Source organism: Enhydra lutris, unplaced genomic scaffold, assembly GCF_002288905.1.
Source record: "Enhydra lutris kenyoni isolate GAN:26980312 unplaced genomic scaffold, ASM228890v2 scaffoldscaffold31, whole genome shotgun sequence".
Lineage (NCBI taxonomy): Eukaryota > Metazoa > Chordata > Mammalia > Carnivora > Mustelidae > Enhydra > Enhydra lutris.
The window spans coordinates 19992278-20016553 of record NW_019154115.1 but is presented as its reverse complement, the minus strand read 5'-3'; the positions used below and the strand labels follow the sequence as shown (position 1 = coordinate 20016553).

Here is a 24276-nt window from a genome sequence, read left to right as displayed (position 1 = left end):
CGCATTCAGGAGGCAATTCGATTTCCTTTTCCTCCTTTCCCTCCTAAGTAAGCCCTCGGCATCCTGTACTGTCCATCCAGGGAAACAAAGACCCAAAAAAAGGGCTGAACATAGAAATGCAATAGTAAACTGGCTTAGCTCTTTACATGGAGAAACTGCTCTAGAAATACCTTTTCTTGCAAAGCAACATTGCCAATAGCATCGCCAATAGACTGGCCACCAAGCCAGTCTCCCAGGAGTGAGGGAGGGAAGATTTATCCTTTAAAAAAGGAAAGAGGGGCGCCTGGGTGGCTCAGTGGGTTAAAGCCTCTGCCTTCGGCTCAGGTCATGATCTCAGAGTCCTGGGATCGAGCCCCACGTCGGGCTCTCTGCTCAGTGGGAAGCCTGCTGCCTCTTCTCTCTCTGCCTGCCTCTCTGCCTACTTGTAATCTCTGTCAAATAAATAAATAAAATCTTAAAAAAAAAATAAGAAAGGAAAGAAAGAAAAAGAACCACAAGAAGGGTGGGTACTACAGCAAATGTCTACCTGGGTCTCCCTACACTGTCCTGGGTAAGAGCGACCAAGAAGGCTTTTCCCCTACAAGCGTGCCTTCCTTTGTTTAAGCCTTTATTCCTACTAAAAGAAAAGAAATACCCCCAACTGGGGAGTGGGATGTTTGGAATGTGTGCAAGTGTGTGGATTCATTAAACCTTAACAAGCATTGAGTACTTAAGTGAGGGAAGTTTACTGGGACCTATAAGGGGTGGTAGGTTTTATCAGTTGACAGGGTGGAGAGAGAAATGTTGGTACCAAACCATCATGAAAACAAAACGAAGAGTTGAGCTCTGTTGCTGCTGTGGCCATCACATAACATTATGCTTTTCCTAAAATCACCTACATCGTCTATACTGATTTTTTTTTTTTTTAACGTGACTACAGCTTTTCCAGCATTTGTTGACTCCACGACTTTGTTTTGAGTCTCAATTGCAACCAGTCCACTAACTCTGGCTCTAAATTAGATAAGTAGGAAAAAAAAGATGATCTTTGTATTAGATCTCTGAGTCTACACTGAATCATGCCTACATCTAAAACCAATATCTGCATGAGATGCAAGAGAATCTCCAAACAGTTCAAACTCCCATAAACAGCACTGTTTTTAATCTGCTGCCTACCACATACCAATGAGAAAAATCATGGTATCATGTCATAAACTGCTATGCAAATGATGCTATTTGTAAGTATTAACATAATTTAGTGCTTACAGTCATATTCTCATTTCTAATAATTCTCCCAGAATGGAGTCTTTCTCTGGACTCTTAGCCTGCAGGATAGTCTTTCATCAAGAAGCTGAAATTTTTAATAACCTGCCAGCATATGTTTTGTATGTGCCAGGCTAGGCTTGATGACACAACATCTTCATTATCAAAAGAAACAGGTCTACCAACTGTAATAGGACATTAAAACATGCCTGTGCTCATAAAGTATTGCTTTGATGTCTAAATGTGCACCATTACCATGGTCTTCCGGAACAAAGGATAATTCTAATCCTAAATTCTCAGTAGCTGCACTCAATGGAGATGTCAGTTCACTTCTGCTCTGAATACAATTTCACTTTGAAGGCAAAAGAATGGCAATAGTCTCCTACCCCACCCCACCCCCAAAAATTCTCTTTGGAACTGCTTCACTTTTTATTTTTATTTTTGGCTTCCAACTATATCCTGGCTAAGCACCATCCCACACAGTATTAAACAGATCTCTGAGTAATTATTTTTTCCTTGTTAAGTTAAAAAATGACATAGATAATTAATTATTCAAGAGTTTCACATTTAATACTATTAACGCTAATGCCCAATGTATTTGGTGACAATTTAAAATGGTGTAGTTTAAAGTAATTGAAATTAAATAACGTGTAGTCAGGCTTTTAAGTGCAATTCAGCCATATGTCATTATTCCATATATTTTTAAACTTAAAGTCAAACATTTTAAATTTATCATAGTTTAGTATCAGGGAATTCTTTAAAAATTATTAGCTAGAAATAGTGAGAAAAATACCTTGCACACTAACATTTTGATTTTTTTTAAATAAAAGTCTTATTTTCATAGTTTAATCTCAGCAGTTTTGTTTTAAAAAGAAAATTGAAATAAATACACAATATGAAATAAAATCCAGTTTAACAAGAACACATGAGAAATCTCTATGGGCTTCAAAATTAAATACATTTTCTTTGTTTTATTTTTTTTCTAGAAGAGTAATTCACTTTGGTATCCCTTAAATAATATGTAAAAAGCTGGCCATGACAGGTTGTGCGTTTAGTCCATTCACTGATGGAGGAGGAAGAAAAGCCTGGAATAGATCATGGGGAGAACAGTAACATTTGTCAAAGGGAACTCTCTCTTCTGACTGTTCTCTAGATTTATTCATCATTTCACTTCCACAAGAATAATGTGGTTCTCTCTTATGCACCCCTCCCTTTCCATCACTTGTGTCTTTATTCACATACTGTTGTAGGGGGATGCTCAAAGCAGATAAAACTCACTGCCCAGCCCACTGCTATGTACATTGGCGGGGAAGGAATCAGTTAAGGGAATTTGCGCCCAGATTTTCCTCATCAGTTACGCTTTCATTAGTGTTAGCCAAAACAGAGATCTGACATTCAGAAAAGCCAGGGAGGTCTAGGCCTCTGGATGCAAAGTGAAGCAGCTTTAAAAATGGTGGGTTTAAGTGATATACGAAGCCATTAAAATTACCTTAATTATTAAGTAAGTTTGGAACAGGCTAAGACGTTGTACAATTCATCCTTCCCCCAGTATACATGGAAAAACCTATACACATCCACTCATATGCTAAGGCTTCTTCCCTATTATTTAGCTTTTGCTGGGAGATTTTCTGGCTGAGATGTATTATTTTCTCAACATCTCATAGGGACCAGCAGTTACATAAATTTCCTTGAACTGTCTTCAGAAACACATGACTGCTGACAGAATGCTTTTATACATTAGCTTCCAGGTGACAACCATTCACTACTAGAACTTGTCTCTCATAATAAAACACAGCTAGCTTAATAACAACACTCGTTAGAAGCAGATGATCGAGACCCACTTAGACCAAAAGATGAGATTTGTAATGCTATATGAATATGGTAAAAAAAAAAATTACTTCCTAATTACCATAGTCAACTTGAAGACTTTTAGGGCCCAAAAAGGGACATTTAAAATAACCTAATCATACGGGCTTCCAGTTATGAAGATAACTGGAATGAATTAGTCATAGGGATGAAAGTGACAGCATAGGGAATGTAGTCAATGGTATTGTTGTAGTGCTGTATGTGACAGATGGTGGCGACGCTTGTCCGTGAGTACTGCAAAATATGGAGAGTACCATTTGTACACCTGAAACTAATGTAACATTGGGTGGCAATGCTAACTCAAATTTTAAAAAATTTTAAAAATATACTAGAAATAATATTCAAGTAACTTGATCAAGCCCATTCACTTTATATATGAAGACTAAGGCCCAAGAAAGTCAAAATTGACACGCCTAAATTGACACGCCTAAGATCTCACTGCTGACAGGTGATGCAGCTGAGTCTAGAAGAAAGTGCTCTCACCTCCCAGCTGAGCCTTTTGCACCATCTCCTAACTGCTCGCAAACACCATGGGCTTATGTCAACATTGAACTCACCTGTGCCCATTTCTTCCTCCAGTTCTCATGGCCATATCTGCTCTTCTCCTGTAGGAACCACTTGTAGCACTGTAGATGGGAAGCAACGTCACAAAAGGCAGTCCCATTTCCTCCAAACTCATAGTCCATTTTAAAGAGCCAGCGTTGAATTTCCAGGTGATCTATGACCAGCTGACCTAGCTGTTCTAGCATCTGTGGGGCCCAAGACACAGCAATATTTAATATGGCTCATTTTCTGATTCGTTCTTATTGTATTAACTTAGTTGTACTCAGGTGTATTCAAATGGTCTCTTCGTTTGGTTATCTTCTAATTATTAAGACAGATTAGAAGTTTAAATGATATATATATGATGTAAAGAAACCACTAACCACTAGGACCAAAGGAGAGAGAGGGAGAGAGGGTGAGCATGAGCCGGCTGAGGGGCAGAGGGAGAAGCAAGCTTCTTGCTGAGCAGGGAGCCCCACATGGGACTCAATCCCAGGACCCTGAGATCCTGACCTGACCCAAAGGCAGACACTTAACTGACTGAGCCACCCAGGTACCCCTAGAGAATTATGTGTTTACTTACTGATTTTTCAAATGCTTTTTTTTTAATAGTTTCAAGTCCATAATGAGTTATAGTCTTGAGAACTTTAACTGTTTGGAGCTTTGCTGAGTTTCTAAATGTTATAACCTATAAAGGCTTAATTGTTTCCTCATTAGCGTACATGAAATGCATTTGTTTGGTCAGTTGGCCAAGTATGTCATAAGTATTATGTGAACAAGACAGATAAAGGAGATAAAACATTCATGAAAAACAACTATGTTTTAATTGAGACAGTATTTCCTCAAGAACTGGGCTCAATCCCATGGGAATGGGTGGGATTAGAAGTTGAAGCTTTACTATGACAACTATGGCCAACATTTAACTTTACTGAACTCTCCATAGGAGCCCGGCGTTTGGCTAGGCTCTTTTCATGAATTTTATCTTGGAATGCTCAAAAATGAAGCAGGCATCACTATTAGTTCCATTTTATATATGAATAATTGAGTTTCAGCTGATTTGTTATTTTTTAAAACATTTTATTTATTTATTTGAGTGAGAGAGAAAGAGAGGAGGGGCAGAAGAGGAGGGAGAAGGAGAAGTAGACTCCTTGCTCAGCAGGGAGCCAGAGGTGGGGCTCAATCCCAGGATCCCGGGATCCTAACCTGAGCTTAACCAACTGAACCACCCAGGTGCCGGGAGACTCAGCTAATTTAAATGACTTGCCCACAATCCCCAATCACCTGGTGTTAAGTGGAAAAGCAGAGACTCCACCCAGGGTGCTCTGATTCCAGCCCCTGTGTTCCTCTGCTCTCCACCATGCTGGACGCAGAGAGGTGCTGGAAGAGGGTGAGGTGAAGGAAGAAGTCAGAAGAGGAGCAAGAGAAGCAATTTTCCTTGTAGTCAATTAAGCCACTTCGGATATATTTGAATCAGGCAAAAGTCTATAGCCCAGATTACTTGATTATAAATAATACTCTACTAGTAGAGCCTTGGAGAAAAACAACCCATTAGATCATAGAATGATTTTTTGTCTGGTCTCCCTGTCAGATGTTCTGGTCTGTATTACCCATAAAGAAACAAAACAGTACTAAGCATTCTCTCTTCTGAGCTCTCTTTATGGTCCTCTGTACTTGGGGAGGTCTCTGTGACGCTCTTATTCTCTTGTCTTTGGATGATTTGCTCACCAAACAGATTTTTAAATTTTGGGGTTTTTTTAACCAAGGATTGTGAAAGGACTCGAGTCTGTAGTTCTGCTGAAGTCTAGAGCTAGAAGATTAAAATTATTTTGAGTAAAGACACAATCTGTTCTCCTGCGTTGTGTCTTTTCAGCAAATCTTCTGGGGGTGTTACACTACACAGCAGTATGGAAGTGATATCAAAATGGGTGTACTTGGGATCCCTGGAAGCCCCATGCAACCATGGGGTATTCAATTAGGGTGGAAATGGGATTGTCTTAGCTCCCTAATTATCAAGTAGTGTCTGCAGATAATTTGGTGTTTAAATGACAAGTACTCTTGTCTGCATACCATATGGCTATGAGCATAGCCTAGGAAGGTTTTGTAATGTGCCTTTCAAAGTTACATCCCTTCTTTCTCTAATGTGTTGAGAAGACAGATTATTTATTTATTTATTTTTAAAGATTTTATTTATTTATTTGACAGAGAGAGACACAGCGAGAGAGGGAACACAAGCAGGGCGAGTGGGAGAGGGAGAAGCAGGCTTCCTGTTGAGCAGGGAACCCAATGCCGGGCTCGATCCCAGGACCCTGACATCATGACCTGAGCCGAAGGCAGACGCTTAACAACTGAGCCACCGAGGCACCCCCAGATTCAATATTTAATCATACTTTGCTGTATCAGGATCACACTTTGCAGAAGTAGAAATGGTCTCTGGCTCTTAATATCTGATGAAATTCTCTTGCTAACGTTAAGGAAAGGTGTTCCAGGCTTTTGAGTGTCCTGGCCTTCATAGCCTTCGTAGCCATAGCCTTTTTCATTGTATGTTCAGATATATTGTATATTTGGAGGTTTCAACTACTAACAGAATTATTATCTGTTTCTTCCAAATCCTATTATTTGTTGCTGCTGAGAATCCTATAAATGGGTGTCTGTTGATGGATCCCCTACAGTAATGAAGAGGATCAATAGTATTGTAAAGACTGCACCACTGGAAAGAATTATGTGCTATCTTTAAGTGAAAATTGAACAGTGCTTTTAAAATAGCATCGCCAGTTTTGATTATTTAACCGAAGCTGTCGATATTTTATATGGAGCACATGTCAGAAAGGGAGCTTGCATGGTTACTTTATGGATCAAAAGAGGAAATGCTCACTGGGCTCATGCTAGATTTAAAAAACAAATAAATTACTTAATCATAAACCAAATGACTTTACGCTATTTCCAAACATTTTTCAATTTTCTATTTGAGTCTATCTGTTCAAAAGAGGTAATATATTTTTTAATTGCCATTTAATTTACGCTAGTATAGAGCAGAAGTAGAAAAACGTTGGCTGCTAAAATCCAGCTGATAGTCGGGAATATTTATTCACCTAAATTAAAATAATCACAGCTTTCTTTCACCGGCTTTAAGTTTATGATGCACATCGGTAAAAAGTCAGTGTTATTGATTCATCACCATCTGCAAATTCAAAACACTAACACACTCAGATTCGGTAGGGCAGTCACTATCTGGAAAAATCTCAATGGAGTACTTTAATTCTTGATGACCTCAGATGTATGTTTTCAAACAAGTGGAGGGGAAGTCAGTGAGGACTTGGTTTATCGTGATACGATTTGCACATGCCATAGGTTAAATGACATCCCTCAAATCCGAGTTGTCTACAAGGAGGTTTTCCTGCTTCTGAGTACCAGCATGAGAGGGAGGTTTTATTGCTTTCCACAATGAACTGCATACAGTTCTAAAACACTTCCTAGCAAAGATGGCCCAAATTCTCATCAAGTCAAGGTGAAAGCAAGACTTCCTATAAATCTTGCACACTCATTTTAAAGTTTTGAAGATGGTTTCGTGTAATGGACACATGTAAAATTATAGTTTGAAAGTGCATTTCACTTGTCTCCAATCTCTCAGCTGAGTATTCCACTGGGAAGCAGAGTCGAGCAATCCCCTTTTTACCTTCAAATTCCAGTGGAGAATAATGGCGGTCAACAGTGGGGCACACCAGCTCACGGGGAGCCTCTGTCTCACTCATTAAAATTGCCTGTGCTGGCTTTTTCCACACTCTGTCATCTTCAAGAGTAACTTCCTTCATGAGCCCACGTATTGCCCAAGTACACTCTAGCTAGACAATTTTAGGGCAATTTAATAAGTTAACAATACCTTCAGACTAGTCTCTGAGAAGTACAATTTGTTGAAAGGCTTGATTTGGGGGGCTCAGCCGCTATGACGTTCGGAGTGTCATGATCAAGCGACTGAGGGAAGGAGGAGGATCCTTAAGGATCATCCCTCACACACCGCTTCATTGCACACCGTTCTTTAGGTTCCTGAGAACTGGGTGCCTGCGGTAACGGTGACTGGCTGGGAGTGACGGTCAAGAGATGTACTGAAACAGAGGTTAGGGAATGTTCACACCCATTTGTCTTTCTATTTCTTTCTTGTAAAAAAAAGGTAGAGGTTAAATGGGAGAACACCTGCCGGAGCTGACTCCAAGATCATTTCTAGTGACTAATATTATAGTTCTCTAAATAGTTGGGATCCTACCTGTCTGCTGAAGGAATTTGGACCTGGTGCAAAACAAAGACACAGATGCAGGTTGTTTTATTCCAGATCTGTTTCCTGTCCTCTTCCTGGGATTTTTCTCCTACTCCCTTTATGGCCCTTTCCTGAGGAGCCAAAGGATTGTTTTACAGGGCCAAGGACGTGTGCAGCCCTCGGCTTATAGGACCTCTGCAACCTGATTCGGCAGAAAGGCTCGCCTTTCCAAACCTGATCCTTTTCACCCAAACTGACTCTTACATTTCTTAAGTCCTCCTAAATGACTGGCTAGCTAATATGATGATCAATTAATCCATGTTAAGGTGATAAATACTGAGAGCAAATGAGTACATCAACGGGGCCTTCATTGGCTTAACCCAAATGAATAACTATCTTGAGTAATTCCCACAATTTCTGCAAGGCCAAGAGGAAGATACTTTGAAACACGAAGACCTAACGCAGACCCCATCAAATAAGTTAAGCATTCCATGTATTCCTCATTGGGTTAGGGCTGGCTCCAGAAGGCCTGAAGTTCCCACAAGGTCACTTGAGAAGAGCCTCCCTCGTCCACCCCGCATACCTGTTGGTGATGACAGATGCCATATACTCCAGGAGGGACGGGCACATTGGCGCTCTCAAAGACCCATTTGCTTCCAGACTTGCTACTGTAAAGATGAGCTATTTCAGGCTCCGGACCCAGGATGGGTATGTTTAACATATCCGCCACAGCCAAGTCATCTCTGTGCAGGAGCCCACTGACAATGTAGGCCTCTTTTCCTTGGATGAGATTTTTTATTCTTTTGATCGCCTTGGGACTGTACATCAGGTAAGTGGCCAGGCACATATGATGCTTCTGCGGGGAGACCGTATCATTCTTGTTAAAAGGTGTTCTTTTTCTAGTCCATACGCCCAATTTATAATGTTGCACACAATAAATGCATTATTAATAGCAGGCTGGGTTGTGACCTATCCTGTTGTTTAGCAGTTTAAATTGATAAAAGCTGTTGGGGTGAGGTTCCATAATCGCTCACATCTTTAGTGCATTGGAAATGGGCTCACTGGGAATAGAACTAATTACTACACATCTGTATTTATTTGATCCACGTGGAATTATCCTTCTGTCAGAAGGAAAAGAGGCTGGCGGCCTTTGGATAATAGTGATTCATCTCTGCAACACTTCTGGAATGGTTTAATACTAAAGCGTCTGGAAAATCAATACAAAAAATGAAGAAAAAAGCCTTACAGTATGCTTCACTCTACGGGATTCCTAATCTGGCTACTCTTTAAGTGACTGGGTAGGCAAGGGGTGCACGATACTCTTTTTCCAAAGTTCTACCACCAAGTCCACTTTAGAAAATATGTACTTTTATAATGATTATTTTGGTTTTTAGGCAACACTCTGGACAGGATTCATGGATAGAAAATATTTGAAAATTTCAGTGAGTCTTAAATTTATTTTTCAAAGGAAAACTCTCTATTTTTGACAGTTTAGACCTTGCTCAATAATACATGTGACCACTCATTCAATTGAAATAAATAATTCTGGCATGTCTAGGAGAGGCAGAGGACAGAGCCGCCTGGTCAGCACACACCGAAACCAGTAAAGCATGTCTCTGCATTTTAGGAGTGGGGACACAAGTGAGTACAGTCAATGGATAACTAATACAAGGCAGAGAAGGGCCATAAAAAATTACAGAGGGCTCAGAGGCATGGAGGAGGGAGGCAGAGGCCATGTGCTGGTGGAGACAGCAGAGAAGGCAAATTACTAATTCTCCTTGGACCTCGGTTTCCTCATCTGTAAAATGAGTATAACAATAATACCCAACTCATAGGGATGTTGCAAGGATTCAATGAGATAATTCATGAAAAGCACTTACATAATAAGCACTTAATGAATGTTAGTTCATATTATTATTACGAAATTATAGGTTGGGGTCAAGATGAATTTTGAAGGATAGGGAGGATTTAGTCAGGTGAGGATGGGCATACGAAAGACATTAGCCAAGAATGGAATATGAGAACCCAAGACTGCTCATTTCCTCTAGAGAGGAGGGCATCATGGCACATGAGAAAGTGCTGGGGACTTGGGAGTTCTGGCTTAGAATCCAGCTCTGTCACTTTTAAGCTACCTGAACTTGGGCAAGTGATTTACACTTCCTCTGACTCCGTTTCTCCAGCTGTTTATTTATTTATTTATTTTTTAATTTTTTAAAAAGATTTTATTTATTTATTTGACAGACAGAGATTACAAGTAGGCAGAGAGGCAGGCAGAGAGAGAGAGGAGGAAGCAGGCTCCCTGCTGAGCAGAGAGCCCGATGTGGGGCTCGATCCCAGGACCCTGGGATCATGACCTGAGCCGAAGGCAGAGGCTTTAACCCACTGAGCCACCCAGGCGCCCCTCCAGCTGTTTTTTAAATATATATATATATTTAAAAAGATATATTTATTTTATTTTAGAGAGAGATTGAGAGCAAGTTGGGGGAGGAGCAAAGGGAGAGAATCCCCAGGCAGACTCCCTGCTGAGTGGGGAGCCAGATTCAGGTCTCGATCTCAAGACCCATGAGATCATGACCTGAGCAGAAACCAAGAGTCGGATGCTCAACTGACTGAGCCACCCAGAAAGCCCCAGTTTCTCCATCTGTTAAATGGAAATAAAAATACTTACCTGTTGGCTTGCTCTAAGGATAAAATAAGATCATTAATATGCTACACCTGTTATAATGCATGGCATTGAGTTGATATTCAATAAATGGTAGTAATTATTGTTACGGAGAAAAACTCTCTTTTTAAAAATAAAGTCATTAAAAATACCGTGCAAGGGGTGCCTGGGTGGCTCAGTGGGTTAAGCTTCTGCCTTTGGCCTGGGTCATGATCTCAGGGTCCTGGGATCGAGCCCTGCATCAGGCTTTCTGCTCAGCAGGGAGCCTGCTTCCCCCTCTCTCTCTGCCTGCCTCTCTGCCTACTTGTGATCTCTGTTAAATAAATAAATAAAATCTTTAAAAAAAAATACTGTGCAAATTATATAATGCAAGATGCCAGTGTCTTAAGGGAGTTAAGGGATTTTGTAGACTTGCACCTACTTCCCCAGTTCTGATCAAAATTATCTACTGAACATGGCATAAAAATGCAGAGAAATGCTAAGCAACTGTTTCCGGGAATGTTAGCAGCACCAGTTTGCAAATTGTTAGAAGGTGTAATGATAAGTATGGGAGAAAGAGAACGAGGAAAGCCCCTGGGTTTCAGTCCCGCCTGAATTTGTAACTTGCAAGGTGATTTAGAAAACTCGACCTTTCTGAGCCTCAACCCCCATATTCAAATAATGCATCGACTAGAAGTCTCTAGGGTCCTTCCATCTCTGAAATAACTTTCCCTTTAAACCAGAGCTCTTCTGGGCTTACTGTTTAATGGGTACAGAAATTCTGCTTGAAATGTTGAAAAAGTTTTGCAAATGGATAATGTGATGGTTGCACAACGGTGGGAATGTACAAGCCACTGAACTGCGCACCAAACATGATTAAAATGGTAGATTTTATGTTATGTGTATTTTGCCCCCAATTAGATAAAAACACAAAAAAACAGAGCCCCTCTGAGAAGAGGATGTATATAGTTTACACTACGGGGCCCCTCTTCCAGGGCAAGTATTCTATTCTAAGCTCTTAGATATAAGCCACATGCCTTTTCTACCATAATTTAAATCCATTTGCAACACCTACTTCGGAGAATGTCTAGGAAACCCAGTGCTCAACTAGACAATGGCTGGTACCACCTCTTGAGTCTGTGTTTCCCATCTGGTTAATCACCGTCTTTTTTCTGTGTTTATCTCACCCCTTTCCATGCCCCACAGATTATTCCAATGAGGAAAGGTAAACAAATTAAATATTGGGGAGAACTGGGGACTTGAGTCATAATATATGTCACACAGTGGGCTTTACAGGGTACCTAGAAGAGTGTTTCGAGGTGGCCGTGCTCTCAGTGTCAAGGTTACAAGACCAAAACCTCTGATACTATTCTCTTGTTTGACTCACAGAACATTGTACCAGTGAACAACTCCTCTTTTGGAAGTGAGGAAATGGAGGCTCGAGTGATTTGCCCAAAGTCACACAGCTAGCAAACAGCAGAGGCAGGATTGAAACCGGGTACTGGCACAGTTTCTTGCTACGGTTAACGCAACTTCTCCCATTCTCCAGACCGAGTAGTGAAGGTCTGGTGAGTTTATGAGGTGTGATGAGGGGGTGGCAGATGCCGCGATAGAGCCTAATGTTAGGGTTCTGAGCCACTTCCAGCCAGGCTGGGTTTCTGCCTCCTCTGCTGGCGAGCACGCAGCCGGACTCTGGTTTATAGTCATCTGTGGGCCTGCCTTGTTCTTCAGGCAAGATGGCCCCATACTATTGTGTTCGCTATGTGTTTAGTAAAAATTTGAATATGAGTGAGTGATGGCACAGGACACGTTACTGACCGCGGGTCTTGTATGACCATTGAGAGAAAATCAGGATTATCAGATCCAGGCCGCAGATTAGCGCAGATGACAAAAGTCTAAAATGTTCCTCATTTCATAACATTGTTACATACATTTGATTTATCACCGCTAATTTTTTTTTTTTTGACCTGAGACAAAAAGTACTTGTTTGGGATGTCTTCGTAAACATTAGAATGCTCAAAACCGGACGTGATGACTTTATAAGAGCACTTTTTACCATTACAGAGTCAAGCATCGTATAGTAAATTGGAGAGATGTACAAACAGATTTTTGGCACGCTTTAAAAAAAAAAAATCTCCTCAAAGCCATCCATTTGAATGAAAATCAGCATGGATACAGTCTCTGTAACCCATTAAAAGGAAATAAAGCAATAACTGAACATGAGCAGGAACTGATGTGCAAGTGAGAGTTTAATTTTTGTATTTTAAAAAGTTGATTGCCTATGGATGATTAATTACTCAAATAATTTAAATTTAAACTATGAGAAGTAGTAAGCACTTAAAATATTCCCTGCTCGTTTCTACTCACCAAGAGGCAGACCTAACTATAAATGTGACTATGAATGTGACTCAGGGCATCTGTTAGTATCAATTTGAGCTTAGAAGCTCAAGAGTGAACCTCAGGGCACCTGTCTCAGCTAACAGGAGTGTAGAGCTGGAAGAGTCTTTGAAATGCCCTGACCCATCATCTGATTGTATAGATGAAGATCAGAGGACCAGAAAGGTAAAGGGAGCTGCCCAAGTCACAAGGTCATCCAGGAGCAAAGCAATCGTTCCAATTCATGATAGTGTTCTGGGGCTGGACAGATTTTGGTTCATACTCTGACTCTACCAGGAACTTTGGACTAGAAAATGAGACTTGGTTTCCTCAGCCATAGAAGGAGATCGATCATTTCTGTATTGTTGGCATTGTGCGGAGGACCAAATGAAAAAAATGTGTGCTAAGCATTTGATAGATGTTGCTTGTGCACTCACTTTCCTGCTCCCAAATTAGTGCCCCTTTTCCCATTCCATGCCTCTTCGATGTATATGGACTTTTCAGATGTGCAGAAACTCCTTATCAGCAGCTACCAGGCATTAGCTCCAGTTTCTGGCTGGATAAAATCGGGAAACTAACTACATGGTAATGATAGCTTTTCCTTCCTTGCTTTCTAGTGTCCACTGTGACCATGCCACTGAGGCCAGGGGATAGCTAGGAAGCACCAAGCAATCTTTACACTGATGGAGGACGTTGGGAGGTTCCTCAGAGCATCAGTAAGTGGTGATTATTTGTTCCCTGTCTTTTCTCTTGTTCAGCCTGCCCCTGCACCCTCCTCCATAGCCAACCAGTGCCCATGAAACAGAGCTAGGCAGAGAGCTGGGGTAGTGGGGGGAACATTGAAGTGTCTAGTTATGAAGAAATAAAATGTTCATCTTGATAGAAGAGAGTAAATCCTGAAGACAATTCACTGAGTATACTAGCAAAGCAGAAACATTATTCCAAACCTCCTCAGCCCTGGCAGGCCTTTTTTGGGAGGGGGTTTGTCACAACATGGGGCATCGAAGGGTTAATGGGTAACAACGACACAGAGATAGTAAAGCATGCTGTTGGTTTCTTTGCCGATAAATAGAGCATTGATTTTGGTGGATCCCACTTGTGAATGGAAAGAGCTATCTTTAGCAGTAAATTCAGACCCTTAATTATACAAAAAAAAAATGTCTCCTCAAAACCGTACTGTCCATTAGGTATTGAAATATTGGTTGTTGAAAATGGAAAGTTTAAATTCTTTTTTTTTTTAAGATTTTATTTATTTATTTGACAGAGATCACAAGTAGGCAGAGAGGCAGACAGAGAGAGAGGAAGGGAAGCAGGCTCCCTGCTGAGCAGAGAGCCTGATGTGGGGCTCAACACCAGGACCCTGGGATCATGACCTGAGCCGAAGGCAGAGGCTTTAACCCACTGAGCCACCCAGGCGCCCAGGAAAGTTTAAATTCTTGTTAAAACATAGAGAAATTCATTTCACACTATCTCTTGCACTGCCTTGTTCTGGAACACTGCCCTTGTGACTCCATGAATTTCCCAAAACCTCTTGGGCGGGGATGGAGTTCCATTTAGAATTCATCCCATTCATTAAAAATCAGTACAAGTTAAAAAAAAAAAATCTGAACCTCATTCATTATGAACCCTGTGATATGGTGTATCGGTCCAAACTCGCTTGAGGAAACAAGTCTAGGGAGTAACAAAGCATAGCGGTGTGGAAATGAGAAAACGGGGACCCTGGTTGAGGTTCTGTCTCTAACAAGCTTGGTGACCATGGGTGGGCCCAGCCTTTCTCTGTCTTGGTGTCCTCCACACAAAATTAAGGAAAAGGAACTGGAGAGGTTATAAATTCATCTACTTGATGGCAGCACCCAGCCGCTGCAATTAAATTTCAGCTATAGAGAAACTGGGCAAGAGTAGCTCAACTAAGTCTGGGAGTTAAACTGGGATATTTATTTCCTACAGTCCAACTAGTAGTCTAATCAGTAAAGCTGTTAAACTTGCAATAATATTTCACTGATGTGTACCAGAGCGTTGCAAGTTATAAAATTTCCAATTTAATTTTACTGCATCCCTGAAGCCGTAGTAATTAGAAGACAAACTCACAGGGAAGATGTTTATAGCTTCAGGGGTGATAATTTTGAACCTGTCCTGCAGGTCACTTCTGTCCTCAAGGTTCCCTGATTTGACAGCTGCCTGTAGACTCAGGAGTTTATCGTAATATAGCAGTAACTCATCGTTCATCTGATGGGAGCAGATGTAGATGACGCTCACATTGGCATCTAAAAACGACAGACACAATGTTAATTACTGGTATAAAGGTAAATGACATTCTGAACTCTGGCATTGGATTGATGTTGCACAGTTTAAAATAAAGACCATATCCAAAGCCACACTGAAGTTAATTTAGATTGGTTTTGTTCAGATCTTCACCATTTAACTGGCTTTTTTGCATTTTAGCATTTCTCTAAAGAAAAGATAAATAACATCACCACCAAAAACAAACAAACAAAAAAATAGACACAATGATTCCTTCAGAAGGAGGGCTGTGAGGTACTATGGAAGTGTGTTTCAAATAATACATAGGGATTTAGCTCCAGAACTACCATTAACATCAATGGGAATTGCATAGTGCTTTAAAAATTTATCCCATTAACTTCAGTAAATTATAAAACAGAGCTATTAACTTTAGAAAGCTGATGAAGTTGCAATTTCTTATTCTGCCTGGACTTGGCAGGGCCAATTCAGGGAACATCCTGTCCAAATAAATGGTCTGATTATGACCATAGCAATGATTATTTCAGGAAACCAACCTTTTCCCTGCTCCATTCCCAAAGAGGAGTATATTACTTAAATAGGACATCTAGTGATTCTTGGTTTAAAGGAAACGCTGTCTTAATGTAACTGTTTTTCTTCTTGAGATGAGCTCCTTCTTATGTACATAGAAAGGAATCCTAATTAAATATCCCACCCAAATGGGAGAGTGAGATGAGATTACCCACTCCAGGCTGCCGGGTTTTAATATTTTAAGGACTTGGGACAGGGAATCAGCAGCCAGTGGAGTCATTCATTCATTCATAAAATAACAGGTTGATCAGTAGGGGCAAAGCACTTGGCTAGACACGGAGAGAAATGAGGACTCAAAGCAGCCGGGATGCTGTCCATGAGGCGCGACCATTTCACGTGCACAAGCAGCCATCAAACAAGGGAGAGAGTAGCGGACCCAGGAAGCACGTGGAACAGGTCCTTAGGGACGTTCAGGGGAGGGAGCGCTGTAAAATGTTTCTTTGGTCAGGTGGGGCTGAGAGGGGATTTGAAGACTCCTCTGTTCAGTCAGACAAGAGTATCTAGAATACAGACTGATTAAATTCCAGCTCTGTTACCTGGGAACGCTGGGCACAGTATTTAACCTTTCGAAGCATTGGTTCTTCATCTCCAAAATGGAGAAGAAAATCACCTGGGTCGTAGAGTTTTGAAGAGTATTAAAGGAAAGAACATCTATAAGGCAGCTGGCTTTATAGATGTTCAACGTCTGGCACATAGTAGGTACTCAGTAAACAGTGCAGATGTAGGGATCTGCTGCAGGGCCCACCCTGACTAGGGGAACCAGCAGTGATTCCACACCCTGCCCTCCACACTTGGGCTCCTTTTATCAGCGCCCCCAAGATTTAACATGATTTAGTAGCCTCTGTCATTTCTTCCCACTGTTTCAAATCTATCAATCTCGTGTTTCCAAACTCTATAAAGACAAGATGTATGCCCTGTCTTGTATTCCCCCAAGCCCTGGTACAGTAGGGAGTACACAGGAGCCCCTCAGGATAGGCCTGGTGGTAGACCGAAGGGGTTTGGGAGGATGGAGAGATTTGGGAAGTAGAAAATCTCACACAATCAGTGAGATCAGTGGGCTGTGGGAGAAATCCTCCCCCTTGGAGAAGCAGTGTCCTCCATCCAAACTAGCCCCGTGCTGAGCCCAGAGGAGGTGCTCCATAAAGGTAAAAATCTAAGCAGCTCCTATTTAATTTTGAAATCAACTTGCCACATACACCTCAAAATAAATTAACTGAGGAGACAGTAAATAACTTGTATTCAGTTGCTGAATGACCATATTATTTATCCCAAACCTTGTGTTTGCAGGAGGAGACTAGGGTCTTACCAAACTAAGGGAACCTCACAGCCCTCCATCTGAAGGAATCATTATGTCTGTTTTTTTAGTGGTAGTGTTATTTATCTCTACTTCAGAGAAACACTCAAGTGTGAAAAAGCCCGTTAAATGGTGAAGATCTGGACAAAACCAATCTAAATTAACCTCAGTGTAGCTTTTGGATCTGCCCTTTATTTGGTTTTAAAAACCAAACTGGGATTTTTTTAAGTATCAAAAAAAAAAGTCATAAAAACAAACAATGAAAATAAAGACTCCACAGATGAAGAAAACTGAATTTTTCTTGGGAAGCAATTTGTAGGTTACAAGTGACAACAAATCATTTTGCTAATCTCACCCTCCCTGTGCATTTCTGGCAAAGGAATACGTATCACTAACACGAATGTCCAGTATTTGCTTGTGTATTGGCAAATGTTCAAAATTAATTGACAGGTAATTTTGGAAAGCAATTAATATGAAGACAAAGATTGTTTTGATTGCTAGTCCATAGTCAATAATGGTCACTGTCTTGCTTAACTCGTCTAGGAATTGAAAATACTAGTAGCCATTGGGGTCTCCACCTGACACCCTGACTTCACCACCAATAGCCAAATGACAGGTCTTATCAACCTAATCAGATTCTCTTTGTTTCCCCTGAATAAGCAAAAAGTCAACACACTTCATTAGGAAACAATGGAATAAAAAAAGAGATGATCATTTATTCTTACATAAAATTACTAATTTTCCTAGTTTCTTCATATTCTTAAAAAGTTCACAAGCGAGTACTTTTTCTACCTTCTAACTACCGTTTCTAAACTTCCATTACTCCCCTTGAAGGGATTTTGGGATCGGATAGCTCTATCATGAAGACAGCATACCAAAAAAAGGCATTTGGTTCATGGTCTCTTAGCAATGTTTGTATTAGCAAAATTTTCCATTGCAGGTAAGACATGGACTGAATTATTGAATTATTTAAAATAGAAGCCTCATCCTTTCAAGTGTTTTCTAATAATGAGACTTGTAAAGAAATTCTTTGGTGATGGTTTGTGCTATATATAGAAGGGTATATAAAAAGCTAAAGAAAAAAATTAATTCAAATAAATTAGAGCAAAGTCTGCCCTCTGCTGCACTTCAGTGGTTTCTACCCAGTCAGGTTTTTAGTTGAAATAGCTCAGCACTAACAAATCAATCTCAAGTCATTAAAAAAAAATTTTTTTTGTAACGCTGAAAAACAGTATTAGTGCCTACATAATAGATTAAAGCAATTACACTATTATTATTTTAGGACACTGTAAATTTCTAGTACTGATGTATTTTTGTTACCAAATGGCATTTATAAAATAATAATGATGCTGAAATATATATGAATCATGTAAAAGTATGTCATTCCAGGGAGCCAGCTAAGTTGGTCATATTTGAGAATTTAAAATTCTTCCTTGTTTTGCGTAAATAAGGGCCATAGAGGTTATATTTCGGCAAAACGAAGAAGTTCTTATTTGGTAACTAATAAAAACCCAGTTTTTGTTTACCCTGAATTTCTGGCCCGTACTTTCTAGACTGATTTAGTATTAGTGCTTAGCCTTAGCGACCTTGCGTTAAGTCTAACCTGAGCCTTAGTCTTAAATAGCACCGACCAGGGCATTACTGTGTTCTTACCTGGCCCACTTGGTGTCTGATTTAGAACTGACCAAGCCAGTATCAGAGCCTGAACTTTACGAGGCTGTATCTCACATCTGAGGTCTATATTTCTAAGAATTCCCTCTACTAGGCACTTTCTGTTTTTTAATAATTAGATGATATACATTTAAATAAGAGCTTCTTTAAAAAAATTCTATCTTCGCATCCCTCTTAGTCTCATAATGAAAACAATGCTTTTCATTTCTGATACCACCTTCTACTTATTCCCCAGATAACATAATCAACAATATTGACACAGATAATAAAATATTGGCTTCCCTCACTGCCGGAGTCAGGAAATGAAGAGGATGGGAGGCCATAGGAAAGAAATCCTTAGAATTTGGAAAAAAAAAAAAAATAACCCAAATAAATTAGTTAAACATGTCATTTTTTAAAAAATTCAAGTCAATGCCACTATAAATCTGTTGTTTAAAACAAAACGTTTAATTGCCCCGGCAGTAGATTAGAAATCCACACTTCTTCCTTGCAGGGAAAAAAAAATAAGCAAAAATTCAACATTTTTATCCATATCCTCTGATAAACATTCCAGAGCGTCACTCGTGTGTAAGTATTTACTGTACCTAAGACGTCGCACAGCCTCCCCAGCTGCATATTCTGCAGCGTGTTGAAGTCATCAATATTTTGTCGCACAGGCAGAGAATATCCTAAAAGGCAAACAAGGTGTCAAAACGCAGAAAGAGCAAATCAGCATGGCAAAATGGCACACTAGGATTTCCAGGGGGTCACAGTCCGCACTTCTAGGAAAGCATTTTCTCTGAAGCATCTTGCAGATGAAGTCTAACTCCTAAGAAAGAAGTCCTTGCTTCTCAGGGGATTAAGCATCATTCTGGAAGATTTGCTAAGCAGCATATTCTGCAAAAGAAGAGCTCGTATTTTCCAATGCCAGCAAAATCACTGGGAACCAAGATTATAAAAACATGGGGACAATGTCTGACATAGAACACGAATGTTCAAAACAACATTGAAGAAAATTATGCTCGGAGTTAAACACACACACAAACACACACACACAACGGTGTTGGCTCTTTTAACTTATGCTTCCTGTGTGGCATTTTGAAGATGTGTCCCCAGAATCGTTCTAAACTGACACACAGATTTCAGAGAAACCCCTTGCTGTCAGGAATATGTATTTAAGTAATTCCAAATACTAAAGAAATACGCTTCTGCTCACATAGTCAAAAGAAATTTAACCTTTAAAAGGCAATAAAGGTTAATGCAGCTACTTTGTCGGTACTGATAGAAGTCCTGTGGTTTGTCTTCATGTCCACTGGAAACAGAGCAGAAGGAAAAACGCTTGTGCATTACTCTTGTCCAAAACTAAAAGAAACAACAGCGGCAACTCTTCCTGCTGGTATGTCAGGGGTTAAAAAAAAATAAGTGGATCAGAACATGAACTTAAAAGGCATGCATACTCACAAGCAGGTATAATTGCTTATGTGAAATTCAGCAACTGTTGGTGCAACTTTTTTTTTTTTAAGTAAAATTGCTTTTCACATTTTGAAGAGATGCTTCAATGCCTCCTGGTGGTTAGTGAGCCCAAACACATGTTTCAAGTTAAACTGCTATAGATAAAGTGATTTTCAATATTACATCTTTGAGATGTGACACAGATTTCCTTTTCAGCGTAAGGAAAACTATAGCAATTCGTGCAACAGGGCTTCAGATCAAATGCACTCTGATAATTGGCTCTTTGCTTTGATGTCAGTGTTTAAAAACTAGACGTGGTCTGGAAATTAAATGAGCTTACAATTCATCTTAAAGTCTCCCTTTTGCTTTATGCAGATGAACTTAAGACCTGCAGAGGCAGAAGGACAAATAGCTTGTTCGAGTTATTTTTGAAAAATTATCAATTTCTAAAATAGTTTAGGGAAGCGCTCCACATATGAAAGTTAGTGTAGACTGCTACAAACAATGCCATTTTTACGTGTGACCACAGAACTGGCACGCTTAGGATTCTGCATGTGTCTCATTCTATCTATACTCAAATAAATGTTTAGGAAGATGTCTTGTGAATAACTTCTATATCCAAACTATAAGAAGGCAGGAAAAATGCCTAAAGAATAAAGTATGATTAAGACAAATGCCAGAGAATGTTCTGCGGATGCATTTCCTTTCAAAAGTAAAGATAAAAGGCGGTGGGAGAGATGTCTCATTAAGATGATGTCCAATTTAAAATATAAAGGATGTCTGATCACTTTGTTGCCGCATGTTGAGTAAGTCTGTGTTTCAATCAAGTGCTGGAGGTCAGGTTTCCAACAAATTACTTGGTACCTCTGTTACCACTGATCAAGGATGCATATGAAATGTCTATGCAGAATTATGACAGAACTGGTTACTTGGTTAACCCTACAAATACACCCATTTCAAAGAACTGAATGTTAGCAATCTCAGAACACTGTTATAGAAGATCACACGAAGTAACAGATACGAAGACATTTTGTAAACTGTAAAGTGCTGTGCAAACATAAGGTATTTTAATGTTATGGGGTATATGTGCTTCCAAAGCCCCTAACAACAACAAATCCTGTGAAAAGCAACAGACCATTCTACATGGACAAGATACAATGCAGTGAATGTTGCCATCAGCAGAGCAGAAGTTGGGAGTCAATTTTTTTTTAAAGTCAGATTTATTATGTTGCGTACACCCAAAAAAGTATGTGTTGACACCCAGATGAAAAGATGCTGTATGTATGTATATAAATCCAATAGTGACTTGCACATAAGCTATCGGCAAGGATGTTGTGGCCTTGGGGAACTCAGCAGACCTGCCTAGTGGCAATGCACTATCATACTTCTGAATACAATCTGTAGAGACACGGGTACTTCAAAGGTCAGCTGGAACCATGGGGGAGCTTTGAGACACATTCTACTTCAACCTGTCACGCTGAAGATAAGAAAAACCAGAGTAAGTGCCTTGTCTCTTGTCCAAGATCACATAAGCCTACAAATTACTATACAGTTCGGATAGGACGTAGTTAGCCCTTGCATAAATGTGGTTGCATTAAAGAAGAGAGAAGAAAGCCTCGATAAATGTGAGCAGAGAATTCCAGAAGGGACGAAGAGCCTCTGCTTCCTTTCTCACTTTTATTTCCAGTTGTTGCAGCAGGCCGAATAATGGCCCTCCAAAGATGCCCATGTCCTCATCCCTGCAACCTGCAAATACCTTAGGTTACATGGCAAAGGGAAAATAAAGTTGCAAATGGAATTAAGGTTGCTAACAGGCTGACCTTAAACTAGGGGGATTATCTTGGATTATTTGGCTAGACCCAGTCTAATGACTAGTCCTTAAAAGTGGAAGAGGGAGGCAGGAGAGGAGAGAGTTAGAGAAGATGTCACCATAGAAGAAAGGCACAGAGAGATGCTTGTTGCTGGCTTTAAGGATGAGAGAGAAAGGGGGCCAACGGCTCTCTTCATTCATGCCTTTGTGGGCAGCTTCTAGAACCTGGAAGGGGTAAAGAAACGATTCTCCCCTAGAACTTCTGGAAAGGAGGGCAATCCTGCTGACCCCTTGATTTTAGCCCCTCTCAGACTTCTGAACTACAGAATTATTGCTCCAAGGTAATACATTTCTGTTGTTTAAGCCACTAAGCTTGTGGGAACTTGTTAAAGGGCGATAGAAAATACATACAATGCCTACCTTCCATCTTCTCCTTTCAACTTTTATAGAATGGGTTCTCTGATCTGGAGAACTTGTGGGAATTTAAAAAATGGTGAGTGGGACCTGTGGCTTTTTCTAGGTCCTCATCAGCCTAGAAGAAAACAGCACTGGCATAAAGGGGCACTCTTTCTTCCTTATCACTTGAGAGAGGGACCCAACCGTTTTCCTTATGGCCATCACCGTCACATGCGAAAATATTTCTCCTTTGATAGAGTGTTCTGTCGTTTCTTAAAATGTTATCATCTGTGCTTCACATTAAAGGAAGGATGCCTGAGAGATGCCTCTGTGAAGTGATCCAACTACCTTTGGTGTTCGGCCAAACCAAGGATATTCACCAGTGGTTACTGGTTATCATTCCTCCACCTTCGTCTCTGCATTTGTCTCCTCTCTCAGCCCTACCTCCACTCCCATGCAAACTCCTATCAGACGATGCTAATTGCCTCTTTGCCCCCAGGAAACTAGCTCTGCTGGGATTGGCTTTTCCTTCCAGAAACCCCAGAAACCCACGAGCAAGGCCATGCTCAGCGACTGTGCCTCCTTGGGGCTGGTATGTGACACGCCCCTGCTGTTGTGTTAAAGCACATATTCTGGAACAGACTGCTCATCACCCTGTGCTTATTTCTAGTTCCTTTTGTCCCCTAGTCCTATTGCTTACAGGGTACCTGAGGCAGAGAAGAGGTTAACAGTGGACTTCTGGTTACCAAGTAGTTGTCATTTCTCTGATCACCTGGCCTAAGATGGTCAACCAGGCCTCAGTAGTTCTCAACCTTTTCCCCATTTTGAAACACGTGCTGTGTGATAGTCACATGCATCACACACTCCTTAGGGGCTGACACCGGGTGACAATAGCAGTAGCTGTCAGTCACTCCTTCCCTTTCTCTTCCATTCACAAAAGCATACTGGACGGATACAAGCTGAGCCAAGTGACATTGTTATAGAGGCGATCTTGAATTACTCCAATTCATAAACAAGTTAATGTTAGCCAACTTTGGTACTCTAATCATAAAAATTTTTCAGGGAGCGTGTGACATGTGTCACTACTGATTGCCTGTCAGCATACTGCAGTCATCAGATAAATGTGATCGAGGCATTATGATTATACCCAGGCTTTAATTACTTGTACAACGGCGAAAGCACAAGCTACTGAGATAAAATATTAAGATACAGTACGAGAGACACCTATCTGAGTTCTTTATGTGTGTAGGTAGTATACCCAGTGCCGGTCTGATGAAGATAAAACTGAGCATTGTTTGGGGGAGGGGATCTGCAGATGGGGATTAGGGAATTTTGTGATGTGGATGCAGAAAACACAGGAGGTGCTTAAGTGTTTGTCGACTGTTGAAAACATTCCCAAACTAAACTGGCCAAATGGATTCTGTGTGGTTCTGCAAAGAGTGAAGACTTGGGGTGCCTGGGTGGTCAGTCAGTTAAGCGCCCAGCTCTTGGTGTCACCTCCGGTCGTGGTCTCAGGGTTGTGAGATCGAGCTCTGCTTTGGGCCCTACACTCACTCCTTGGGGAGACTGCTTGGGATTTTCTCCCTCCCTGCACTCACACACACTCTAATAAATAAATCTTAAAAAGAGAGGGAGGGAAGAGAGAGAATTTTGTTGGGGCTTTTCTCTTGTTGGAACTTTTGTTGGAACTCTTTATCAGTGGCGTTATCAGCAGGTGGCCCAGCATTATGTGCAGCTCAGGCCAGTGATTCCCAAAGCATGGTCTAGAGACCGGGAAAGGTCCTGAGACCCTTTCAGGGAGTCTGGGAGGTCAAAACTATTTTCAAAATAATATTAAGATGATAGTTGACTTTTTCATAAAGTGCAAAAAAAAATATTGATAGGATTGCAAATTCCACATTGTAGCTAACATAGGAATTCCCATCCACGTT

At 40.6% G+C, this 24276-nt stretch overlaps 1 protein-coding gene across 1 annotated transcript in view; it reads right to left on the bottom strand.

Annotated features, from left to right (window-relative positions):
• Positions 1-24276, bottom strand: part of LOC111153125 (IQ motif containing H) — a 184957-nt gene that overhangs the window by 67416 nt on the left and 93265 nt on the right. Inside the window, exons 11-14 of the mRNA XM_022511922.1 lie at positions 19293-19376; positions 15003-15178; positions 8481-8753; positions 3663-3854 (exon numbers count right to left, since the gene is read on the bottom strand). Coding sequence (XP_022367630.1) covers positions 3663-3854; positions 8481-8753; positions 15003-15178; positions 19293-19376 — 725 coding nt within the window. The remainder of the gene's footprint in view (positions 1-3662; positions 3855-8480; positions 8754-15002; positions 15179-19292; positions 19377-24276) is intronic.